Source organism: Pleurodeles waltl, chromosome 4_2 (genome assembly GCF_031143425.1).
Source record: "Pleurodeles waltl isolate 20211129_DDA chromosome 4_2, aPleWal1.hap1.20221129, whole genome shotgun sequence".
NCBI classification, from domain to species: Eukaryota; Metazoa; Chordata; class Amphibia; order Caudata; family Salamandridae; genus Pleurodeles; species Pleurodeles waltl.
Genome location: NC_090443.1, coordinates 11,911,421 through 11,924,030, shown reverse-complemented (window position 1 = coordinate 11,924,030; position 12,610 = coordinate 11,911,421). Strand labels below are relative to the sequence as shown.

The 12,610-nt window shown below is 45.0% G+C and overlaps 1 protein-coding gene across 1 annotated transcript in view; it reads right to left on the bottom strand.

The window, feature by feature from the left end:
• KRI1 (KRI1 homolog) overlaps positions 1-12,610 on the bottom strand; it is a 109,932-nt gene that overhangs the window by 17,169 nt on the left and 80,153 nt on the right. Inside the window, exons 10-11 of the mRNA XM_069230398.1 lie at positions 7,412-7,544; positions 6,415-6,510 (exon numbers count right to left, since the gene is read on the bottom strand). Coding sequence (XP_069086499.1) covers positions 6,415-6,510; positions 7,412-7,544 — 229 coding nt within the window. The remainder of the gene's footprint in view (positions 1-6,414; positions 6,511-7,411; positions 7,545-12,610) is intronic.

Here is a 12,610-nt window from a genome sequence, read left to right as displayed (position 1 = left end):
TCAGTTTGGTGTCCATGCTGACTACAGCTGCAACACCAGGCCTTTTTGGGATCAAAGTTTTTACCCTTGTACCCAAATGAGGATTGTGAAGAGGCTTTGGACCCACCCTCCTATGCAGGTTTTTGGGGCCCTGTAGAAGACTCTTTACTTTTTCCCTTGGATGTCTCAACACTCTTCCCCTGGGGAGGCTTTGTGACCCCTTTCTTTTGGTCACCCCCTGTGGAAGTCTTGGTCACCCTTGTCTTGACCCAGTGGTCTGCCTTCTTTCCCAATTCTAGGGGAGAAATTGGACCTCGGTCTACCAGATGCTGATGCAGTTTATCATTGAAAAAATTACTTAAAAGGTGTTCCTTCATAAATAAATTATACAGCCCTTCATAATCATTTACACCACTGCCATTAATCCAACCATCTAGTGTTTTGACTGAGAAGTCAACAAAATCAACCCAGGTCTGGCTCGAGAATTTTTGAGCCCCCCTGAACCTAATCCTGTACTCCTCAGTTGAGAATCCAAAGCCCTCAATCAGGGTAGCCTTCATGAAGTCATAGGATTCTGCATCTTTTGCAGAAAGATTGAGGAGTCTATCTCTACACTTTCCAGTGAACATTTCCCAAAGGAGAGCACCCCAGTGAGATCTGTTTACTTTTCTGGTTGCACAAGCCCTCTGAAAAGCTGTGAACCATTTGGTGATGTCTTCACCATCTTCATATTTTGTTACAATCCCTTTGGGGATTTTTAGCATGTCAGTATTCTCTCTGACCCTATTTAAGGTGCTGCCACCATTGATGGGAGCTAAACCCATCTCTTGTCTTTCCCTTTCTATGGCTAGGAGCTGTCTCTCCAAAGCCAATCTTTTGGCCATCCTGGGTAACAGGAGGTCATCTTCATTGAGGGTGCCTCAATGCTTCCAGAGTTACTGGACTCCCCTGTGGGAGAACCAGCATCTCTTCAACTATCACTTATGGAGTCAGGTATTGAGGGACCCTGGCCTCCCTAACTAGGACAGGAGGGAGGGAATTATCCTCCAGGTCACTAGTTTTCCCCTCTGTAAGGTTATCTTCAGAGGGGTGGTCTCTTACAAACTCTGCCAAAAGCTCCTGGAGCTGTACTTCGGTAGGGTTTGATCCCGTTTTTATAGTTTTTTATCTTACAGAGAGTACTTAACTCTGAGATCCTTAGATGCAGGTAAGGGGTGAGGTTGAGTTCCACCACCATCGCTTCTGTGCTTGATATTATTTTTCTAGAAGTTGGGATACTTTTTAAGAATCTAAAACTATTTCTAGAACTTAATCCAAACTTTTACAAAACTTTTAAACTCTAAAACAAATGCTAACAGGGCCTAGCAGGACTTAATTTATTTTTTAGGAAAATAGCTCAAATTTCAAAAATCTGTTTCTAATGACAATTTTGGGAATTTAGTTGTGTGATCAGGTATTGGCTGAGTAGTCCAGCAAATGCTAAGTCTTAGATCCCACCGCTGCCACCAATGTAGGAAGTTGGCTCTGTATATACTATTTCAAAGTAAGATATAGTGTGCAGTGTCCAAGGGTTCCCCCTTAGAGGTAAGATGGTGGCAAAAGTAGATTATTTCAATGCTCTATTTTGTGGTAGTATGGTCGAGCAGTAGGCTTATCAGAGGGTAGAGTTAAGCATTTGTTGTACACACACAGACAATAAATGAGGAACGCACACCCAAAGGCTTACTCCAGGCCAATAGGTTTTTATAATGAAAAATATATTTTCTTAGTTTATTTTAAGAACCACAAGTTCAAGATTTACATTAAACACTTTAAATGTAAGGTACTTCACTTAGGTACTTTAGGAACTTTGAACAAAAACAATATCATGTACAGTCTTGGTAAAAATGGCAATAAGCTATTTTCAAAGTGGACACAGTGCAAAAATCAACAGTTCCTGGGGGAGGTAATTAAAGGTTAGATTAGGAGGTAAGTAAAACACAAGTCTCAGTCCTGGGGCATAGGCAGCCCACCGTTGGGGGTTCAGGGCAACCCCAAAGTTACCACACTAGCAGCTCAGGGCCGGTCAGGTGCAGAGGTCAAAGAAGTGCTCAAAACACCTAGGTGCCTATGGGGAACAGGGGTGCTCCGGTTCCAGTCTGCCAGCAGGTAAGAACCTGCGTCCTCGGGGGCAGACCAGGGGGGTTTTGTAGAGTACTGGGGGGTACACAAGTGGGCACACAAAACACACCCTCAGCGGCACAGGGGCAGCTGGGTGCAGTGTGCAAAGCAGGCATTGGGTTTCAGGTAGGAAACAATGGAGGGACCCAGGGGTCACTCTAGCGGTGCAGGCAGGCACGGGGGGGCTTCTCGGGACAGCCACCACCTGGGCAAGGCAGAGGGTTGCCTGGGGGTCACTGCTGCAAAGTTCGGTTCCTTCAGGTCCTGGGGGCTGCGGATGCAGGGTTAGTTCCAGGCGTCAGATCCCTTGTTACAGGCAGTCGCGGTAAGGGGGAGCCTCTGTATTCTCTCTGCAGGCGTCACTGTGGGGGCTCAGGCAGGTCGTCTCTGGTTACTCAAGGGCTCGCAGTCGGCGGGGAGTCCTCCCTGAGGTGTTGGTTTTCTGCAGGTCGAGCCGGGGGGCGTCGGGTGCAGAGTGTAGAGTCTCACGCTTCTGGCGGGATACGTGAAGTCTTTGGAAGTAGCTTCTTTGTTGCAAAGAAGTAGTCAGTTTTGAACAGGGCCGCTGTTCACAGGAGTTTCTTGGTCCGGTAGTCCAGGGCAGTCCTCTGAGGCTTCAGAGGTCGCTGGTCCCTGTTGGATGAGTCGCTGGAGCAGGTTTTCAAAGTTGGAGACAGGCCGGTAGGGCTGGGGCCAAAGCAGTTGTCTTCCTCCTTCTCTGCAGGCTTGTAGGTCAGCAGTCCTTTCTTCAGGTTGCAGGAATCTAATTTCCTGGGATCTGGGGAGCCCCTAAATACTGAATTTAGGGGTGTGTTTAGGTCTGGGAGGGCAGTAGCCAATGGCTACAGTCCTTGAGGGTGGCTACACCCTCTTTGTGCCTCCTCCCTGTGGGGAGGGGGGCACATCCCTATTCCTAATGGGGGAATCCTCCAAACTCAAGATAGAGGATTTCTCAAGGCAGGGGTCACCTCAGCTGAGGACACCTTAGGGGCTGTCCTGACTGGTGGGTGACTCCTCCTTGTTTTTCTCATTATCTCTTCCAGCCTTGCCGCCAAAAGTGCGGGCAGTGGCTGGAGGGGCGATGCCCTGGGGCGCTGTAACAAAAGGGGTGAGCCTTTGAGGCTCACCGCCAGGTGTTACAGTTCCTGCAGGGGGAGGTGAGAAGCACTTCCAACCAGTACAGGCTTTGTTCCTGGCCAGAGAGTGACAAAGGCACTCTCCCCATGTGGCCAGCAACATGTCTGGTGTGTGGCAGGCTGGCAGAAACTGGTCAGCCTACACTAGAAGTCGGGTATGTATTCAGGGGGCATCTCTAAGATGCCCTCTGGGTGTATGTTACAATAAATTGCACACTGGCATCAGTATGCATTTATTGTGCTGAGAAGTTTGATACCACACTTCCCAGTTTTCAGTGTAGCCATTATGGAACTGTGGAGTTCGTGTCTGACAAACTCCTAGACCATATACTCTTTATGGCTACCCTGCACCTACAATGTTTAAGGTTTTGCTTAGACACTGTAGGGGCATAGTGCTCCTGCACATGTGCCCTCACCTGTGGTATAGTGCACCCTGCCTTAGGGCTGTAAGGCCTGCTAGAGGGGTGACTTACCTATGCCATAGGCAGTGTGAGGTTGGCATGGCACTCTGAGGGGAGTGCCATGTCGACTTAGTCTTTTTCTCCCCACCAGCACACACAAGCTGTGAGTCAGTGTGCATGTGCTGAGTGAGGGGTCCCCAGGGTGGCATAAGACATGCTGCAGCCCTTAGAGACATTCCCTGGGATCGGGGCCCTTGGTACCAGGGGTACCAGTTACAAGGGACTTACCTGAATGCTAGGGTTGTGTCAATTGTAGAGACACAGGTACAGTTTAGGGCAAGAACACTGGTGCTGGGGTTTGGTTAGCAGAGTCCCGGCACACTTTCTAATCATAACTTAGCATCAGCAAAGGCAAAAAGTTAGAGGGTAACCATGCCAAGGAGGCATTTCCTTACAACATGCCACGACATTCCTTCCATGATGAATTGGTCACAAAGCCCATGCCAGACCACAGTTTCTTCTTGGGCTGCAAAAGATTTGCCATGAACGTTTAGCATTGTGAAACCAAACCTAAAATGCAACTATTCCAAAGAGTCTTTATAGAAAAATACCATAAAGGGTTGAATACATAGCTGTTTTTTTCTGATCATTTAAAGCATTGATCTTGTGGGTGCTTCTGGTACTCCCGGGACAGTAGAAGTGCAGTTTCCCTACAGGCCCCCCCTGTGCCGCTGAGGGTGTACTTTCTGTGTCTGCTTGTGTCCCCCCCCCGGTGCCCTACAAAACCCCCCCGGTCTGCCCTCTGAAGTCACTGGTACTTACCTGCTGGCAGACTGGAACCGGGGCACCCCTATTTCCACTGAAGCCTATGTGTTTTGGGCACCACTTTGACCTCTGCACCTGACTGGCCCTGAGCTGCTGGTGTGGTAACTTTGGGGTTGCCTTGAACCCCCAACGGTGGGCTACCTTGGACCCAACTTTGAACCCTGTAAGTGTTTTACTTCCCTGTGAACTTAACATTTACTTACCTCCCTCAGGAACTGTTGATTTTTGCACTGTGTCCACTTTTAAAATAGCTTATTGCCATTTTTGCCCAAACAGTACATGCTATTGTGATAATTCAAAGTTCCTAAGATACCTGAGTGAAATATCTTTCATTTAAAGTATTGTTTGTAAATCTTGAACCTGTGGTTCTTAAAATAAACTAAGAAAATATATTTTTCTATATAAAAACCTATTGGCCTGGAATTTGTCTTTGAGTGTGTGTTCCTCATTTATTGCCTGTGTGTGTACAACAAATGCTTAACACTACCCTCTGATAAGCCTACTGCTCGACCACACTACCACAAAATAGAGCATTAGAATTATCTCTTTTTGCCACTATCTTACCTCTAAGGGGAATCCTTGGACTCTGTGCACACAATTTCTTACTTTGAGATAGTACATACAGAGCCAACGTCCTACAAATGTCCCATGCAGAATCCAGTAGTTTCAATTTTTAAACAAGACATCTGATATTTCTATTAACTGTGCTCTTGAAAAAAAAGTCCTTTCTTTAAAGCACCATTTTGGGCCTAGACAATTAAAGTTTGCTTCTACATCACTGCCTGGCAGTTCAGGTTAGACTGTTCCTATTGAAGCAGGGTCAAGATTTTTACATATGGTGGGGTCCAAACTGAAATGGCATGGTGGGCTAAAGAACAATGGTTTGAAATGCTACCTACCGCAAGCATTCTTCCCAGCACCTTGTGTGTTTGATCTATGTCACTCTAAGCCCAGAATGAAATCAGCTTTTAAACCATTCACATCTCATTAAAATGAATTACTTTAAGGAACCACTTTATTCTACAGGGAAATGTGAACGCAGGGCAATGAAACTGAGATATAAGCATATAAAAATAATGTGTATTACAGTTGCAATTTCATTTGTTTTCGATCCAAGTGGCCAATTATAGAATTGGCAAGCAGAGTCGAATGAGTTTTTATTTATAGGTTATCTTTGCAAACAGGGTGAGAATTGGATGCGCATGGAGACTACTATATTGAATCTCCCTGCGACAGCTCAATAAATAATTCGGCAAGGACATATCCCTGTTTTTTCTGCAAAATAGGATTTGTGCTCTAATGAGGCTGCTGATTAAGCCAGCCTCACCTGGCACCATTTACAAAAACATCAGCCTCTCTCGCAATCGATGGATGGCTATGGGCATTGTGTGTGTACCTTGGTGTATGTGGGTGGCTGAATATTTGTTTACTCTACCCGGATGTACTAGTTTATTTGGTGTTTGTGCATTAGGTCACCATAAGTGTGTTGGTTTGTTTTCCTTGGAATCCAGTATTTGTTATCAGTTTCTGTCCACTCATCTGTCTACGTGCACTTGCATTTGTGTATATGTGCTTACATGTTCTGCTGTCTGAGCACCTTTGAGAGTGACTGCATGTGGCATAGGTCAATTTTCACTTCTTGAACTATGTGTCTGTATGATACAAGGGCTGTGTGCATGTGTGCCTTACGTCATTAGGTTTAGTTAATGAAGGATTGTCTATGATTGTGCAGAAGGGACTGTAGATGTCTAAAGGTGCTGCACTTACTGCATGCATTCCCTCTTTGAACGTAGGCCTGTTGTTTGTGTCTTGCATGCACTATACAAATGCCATATCTATTAGCAATGTAGGTATTTGTAGTCTACTTAAAATGTTTTCCGCACCCTTGCACCAATGTGTCCAGCAAAACATACCTTTTTTTTCCGCTCCCCGATTTCCTCTCGTTTCTCTTTCCTTCGTTCGTCCTTCCTGCGTACAGACTGTGCAATGGTCCTGGGGAAGGTTTTAACCTGTCAGAAAATCAATGGGGAAAAAAACCAAACTAAAAATGAATCATTTCCAAGGCTCAAATTAAAGAGAGTTTATACGTTTTACCTAACAACAAAGGGCAGTAAAGGCACATGAGGTCTGTGTGCTATGGTGATCAAGGACAAATATTGTGTTCTTCGATTTTTCTATTCGTTTCTCTGTGCTGGAGCACATGTGGTTCCCTTCATTTAGGTGGTCCTTTGAGCAAACGTTCAAGTTGTGTGTGTGGAGGGGTGGTGGTGGGGGGGTAGAACGGGGTGCTGGGTGGGGGGTTTGCAGGGCCACACCACTCCCAATTCCACTTCACCCATGGACCCCGATTGCAGGGATGCTCAGGATCTCCCAGTAGTTCAAAATGAGATAGGCGTTTGGAGGCTTCTCGGGGACGAGGATTATTTTCCATCTCTATGCACCTATGTATTGTTGAAACAAACAATAATGCCACCAAGATGTTCAACCTTGGCATACCAAGCCATGCACGGATACATGAGCACAGACATGCAGGTGCAAACAACTTTCATACTGGATCATGGTAAGGCTATTATGGTAGTGACAGGAACAGGACGTCCAGATTCCACTGCACAGGAAATCAAAGAGTCCATCAACTAATTACATTTCTTGGATGTCCCTTTGCCAGCCACATGCCTGATGCGAGCAACAATTCCACCAAAACCATTAGCCTTGGTGCTTGACGGTGCAGAAGCACAGATGCGCTAAGGCAGGTAGCTGCACACTTTTCATTCTACATCACGTTAGTTTTCAAGGCAGTGCCAAGAAGGTGAAATATATATTCTGTTGAGTGGTTGTCTTGGCTCTCCCAGAACCATTTCCTCAGTTCGTTTTGCAGTACCCGACATCTTCCTCACTTGTCTCCAATCTTACCATGTCAGAATCTGGTTCTTCAAAACGAAAGTTGTACTTCCTCTCAAAATCTTCCTGCTTCCTCAGGAAGAGCTCCCCTTCATCCTCGGAATCCTCCAGCGTGGGCATCACGATTTCCTCATAAGTAGGGATTCTGGGAGAAGAAAAAAAAGACAGCCTTACATCAGCTTAGCGTTTACCAGTGCTGGTATAGGCACTAAGCAGCACAGGAAAATATTTCACTACCAACTTTGTATAGTACTGTACAAGAATGACCCTTTTTTAAATTCACAGTCTGAGAATTACTCGTTGAAAAAAATATATATTTTTTAAAAAGGAGGCAAAAACACGTTCCAATGCACTGCCTTCCCAAAAGCCAATTTATGAAATATGCTGCAGCGTACGGTACAGTTCTCAGGAGCATGTTTTACTGCAAAAAGAAACTTGTATGTGGTTCCCTCAGGACTGGATGGGCTGCATCCCCTTCTCCTTGATTTGTTGTAACACTTCGAAACGCTGGCAGGCTGAACAGTAGTCCAAGTTCTAAAGCGACACTAAGAGACACAGCGCAAACAGGCTAAAACAAGCATTTACAATGCAATCGGTCTCACATTTGCGAGACTTAGAGCTACTGGAGTTGTAAATGACAATGTCTTTTACCTATGTGTTTTGGTTTTGATTAGAGTGTAGCTAATGTATGTGGTGCGGAGCGGAATTATGTGGGTTGCATTGGAATTGTTAGTTGTGGAATTGTGTGGTGTTAAGTGTATTTGTGTAGTATAATTATGCGGCATGGCGAACAGATAAGGATGAGTGAGAGCTGCACAGAATAGATTTAAAAAAAGATAGAGAGGGATAGGTAGTTTGAACAGGACGAGGTGCAGAAAGAGTGCATGAGAAAGAAAGAAGGGCAGAGCAGGCCATAGATGCATAAAGGGGGAGTACCTGTTTACGCAGAAGACACCATAAGAGGAGGAGTATAGTGTGGGTTTAAGGGACAGAAACCTTGAAAAGGCATGGGAAAGAAACTGCTTAGTGTGTGAGAGCAGGCAGTTTAGAGAGGAGATAGGCAGTGTGAGGGAGAGATGAGAGGGAGATTGGGAAATGAGAGGGGCAGTGTGTGTATGGGGAAGACTTGACAGGGTTGTTGGAAGTGCAAGGGAGAGATGTGTTGGATTGGAATTGTTTGTTGTGCAATTGTGTGGCGTGAAACTCCCAGCTCAATCGAGTCAGAAATATTTTAGTTTAATGCGTTTGTAGGAAAAATTTTATCTAACATGAGGGGCGCCCACATCGTGTTTTTGGTGAGGAGATAAGAACAGGGATTATGGATGAGAGAAGGAGAGAAGAGGTTGACGATGGATGGACGAATGGAGTTGGATGGATGAGCGGAGAGATGAGGAGATGAATGGATGCAGAGGATGTGGATGTGGAATGGATGAGAGAATGACCGAGGTGATGGATGGGAGAGGAGGTGGACATTGGATGGATGAGCGCAGGACAGAGGTGATGGATGGATCCAATGGGTGGATGGTTGTGAGCAAATGAATGGGGAAAGAGGGGATGGATGGGAGGAGAGATGGTCATTGCATGGATGAGAAGTGAGACGTGGCGATGCATGGATAGACTGTCACATAATTTACTTTACTTTCTCTAACTGCAAAGGCAGAGGAATTTTGTAAACACTAATCCCCAAATTAAAAAAATTAAGCAACAATTGGTCATAATACACTGTTTCACTTGACGTCTGTCTTTGAAAGAAAAACAAATGAGACAAGAAAAGTAACAGAATTTCAAGGCATCTCCCTTTATCGTAGAACTTTCACGAGTCACAGTTTGGAAACTTGTGCGTTAGAGTAATCCATGGCAGTGATGCAGTCTGAGACCCTGTATACATTTCAAAGGTGCTTTTTCTTTTTTTACTTTAAAATTTTTATGAAGGTGTGTTGAAATGTTGAAGTAACTATGCAACAATGTAACAAAATGTATCACATAATATGCCACAATTTTCCCTACGACTGCGATATAAATTGATTAAATCTTCAGCATAATCTGGTCCTTGGTTTCACGCACCAGTGGCCCTGCCTTTAGACCAGCTGTCCCTTGACAGCCCGACTAGAATAAACCCAGTGTGTGCGTCACTGCGCAGGGTTTCCCATACGTTGTTCTAAATTTAATTGAAATGCGTATAGGTGCACCGCCGCATGACACTTCTAGCCGGGCTGCATCAGAAATAGGCAAGTTCATTTTATGATAACGTAGGTGTAAAGTCTGCAAATATTCCTGGGCTGGGGAGATAAGCCTGTAACCAAAGTGATTTTTCACAGATGTTAAGAAAATTCCTCTCACATTACAGCATCCCAATTTTATGATTTATTGACTTTACCAAGTAATTTCTGAGTACATCAAAGGACAAATTGCCACCAGTGTTACGTATCGGAATTCAAAGCCCATCTTGGGCTGGGGTGTCACCAGTAGGGAGCGTGTCGAGCCCTGGATCACAGGTGCTTATGGGGCGGGGGGAGGGAATCACTGCTGCGCATTATCCATAGTCCAGGCCATACGGCACACAAAGAGGAGAGCAGCCATTATGAAACAGCTAGGAGAGGAACACCCCCCATAGAGTCTATTTCCTGCTGCCTAGAGTGTCGCAGTGACGTATTGGAAACACGTCTGTCCCAAGGCTAGGTACCCTAGGGACAGCTAGGACTTGCAATCTGTCTCCCACTGCCTAGAGTGTCAGAGAGGCATAAAGGACAGTGCAGAAGTCTGTCCCCATGCAGGAGAGAATACCCGTCCGGTACTGGATGCTATGTTGGAAGGAAAGGGCAACTCCTGCAATAGGCTGAGGAGTGTGATGCGGCAGGCCGGAAGGCTGATTGGCAGTCCCAGAAGGGATTACATTTTTGTTTTTAAAAAAAGTTCCCACACACATCACGAGTGCACAAAGATTTGATTAGAAGAAAAAAAAATGCTGCTACTTTGTAATTCGGGAAAGGCACAGCCAATAGCTAGACACGTTATGTACCCACGTTTTAACCTCAACAACTGCAGCCGATTTCTATTCTTATGTTCCTGTTCTTACTTCATCTATCCTACATGTAACCTTTTCAATCGGGCTCTGAGAAACATTTCACAAACAAGACAATGTGTGCATTTTTCTAGGGTAAGTAAGTTGGGCTGGCAATATTAGGTCCTACGCAATGAAAAACAAAAACAAGATAGCGCGTTGCACTGACCAAGCAGCTCCGATCGGAAAACAACAGCAGTTTTTTTTCTCCACATTTAGGGAGGAGGTGGGAGGGCTAAATGCTGCAATAAGATGCAAGGAGCTAAGGCACCCACAGTGTAAACTCCAGCAGGAAAGAAATAAAGTAGTCTCTGAAACCACAGAAAAAACAGACCACAGCGTAGATATACTGTACTTAGTTCCTGCTCCGTGGGATGAACAAAACAGAAAAGGAGGGACAAAGAGGCAGACTGACCAGTGGCAATTAAGGATTGAACTTAAACATGCAAATCAAAAGCAGTGGGATCGTTGTAAGCCCACAGATATGTATAGGAAAAGTACACTTGAGGTCCTATGCTTACGCTCAACCTAACAAGAACATCCTTTTAAAAACAGTTAAGGGGGAAAGGCAGAGTGGCTCAGGGTAATGCTGGCAGTGCTGCAGCTATTCTCATCACTAAGGGGAAGGGCACGCACAGAAAGGGCATTGTGTTGGGTGAGGGGCGGCTTGAAGCAGAGCAGTGAGCGCGGCCTACGGGCATCTCCGGCAGTGTAGCAGTTTATAGGATTGTATCAGTTCAAGTATCAGACAGCTGCAATAAGCAGGTGAAAGGTGGAAAAAGTGTGAGATACACAAGAACTCCCCAATGACCCCCCCACATGTAGTATTGAGGACACACACAACTCTGCCAGTGCTCTGTGCAGCACCCTCTCCTTTCCCACTACTGTTTAAACACACGCAGCTCCCTCAGTGCAGTGTAACATTATGTGCAGCACCCCCTTATGTTCCTGTGCTGAGAACCAAACATCTCTGACAATTCTTCTCAAACCTGAGTTGCTGCACCAGTTTTCTTTTCGAAACAGCTCTGCCATTGCACCTCTTGACATACAGTACTACTGATATTACTGCACAGGCTCACACAGCTTAGCCATTGTGCCTAGATAGCAAACCGCAGCAGTTCCTTCCTCATGTACTGGTAAGCAATGTTTTTCCATCATCCCACCATTTTGATTTGCACTGCCTGCTGCCATCCACTTCTGCACCCAAATTCATTCCTGGGGGTTAAGTGGTGAGGGTTTTAATTATTGACCTACAGTATCTCCTGCTATTGTTTACACACAGTTACCTAACATGCCAATACACCTCCATCATGACCTGCATATCCCCTGCTACACCAGTACCTAGTTCCCCCAATCAGTGCTTTAAGTCGGATGGAAAAGGTGGGCTATCTCAAAAGGGAAGTGGCCTACGTTACAAACGATGTGGCCTAATAGAGGCTATTACAATCCTTCACTGCCCAAACTCATTAACAGTTTTCACAAAACCAAAAACTGATAAGCTGCAAGCAACAATATATTTAAATTTCTACAAAAACATGTTTTTGTGCCATTAGAAATAATTGGTCTGTAAAGTAATTTGTTTGGGAAAAATACTGGCACTTTGAAACAATTTACATATTTCCTGAACTGGGTACTATAGACTGCCCATTTTCACACACGACAATGCAAACGCCTAACAGAGACTGTTTGCATTACTTAGATTTATGAGCAAATCGAGCAGAAATGTTCATGTTCCATTTGAAAATATTATGCAGCAATATGACGCCCAATAGCTGTCCAACAGTCTTTGTTTTTCGCCTGCAAGTCGAGGCAGCCAAAAAAAAAAAAAGGAGATAACAGTAATACTGGATGATGTGCTGAGACAAAATAAAAACTCATTGAGGGACAAGTAGCAATGGCAATGAGTAACCAGAGTGCTTGGTAGCCAGAGATAGGAAGTGTAAGAGGCTCGGGATGTGTTTATGGATGTGTTTTGACTAAGCCTTTATGCTCTTTGTTTCACTAAAAAAAATCCACTCAACAGAACTTTGCATCAGCTGCAGTGAATGCGTTAACCAAGTAGCTGCAGAGAAAGAAGGATTTTAACAGAATGCTTTATTCTCTGTTTTAAGACCTCACCTTTAGTCTAATGAGCTAAAAATGTGGCAATA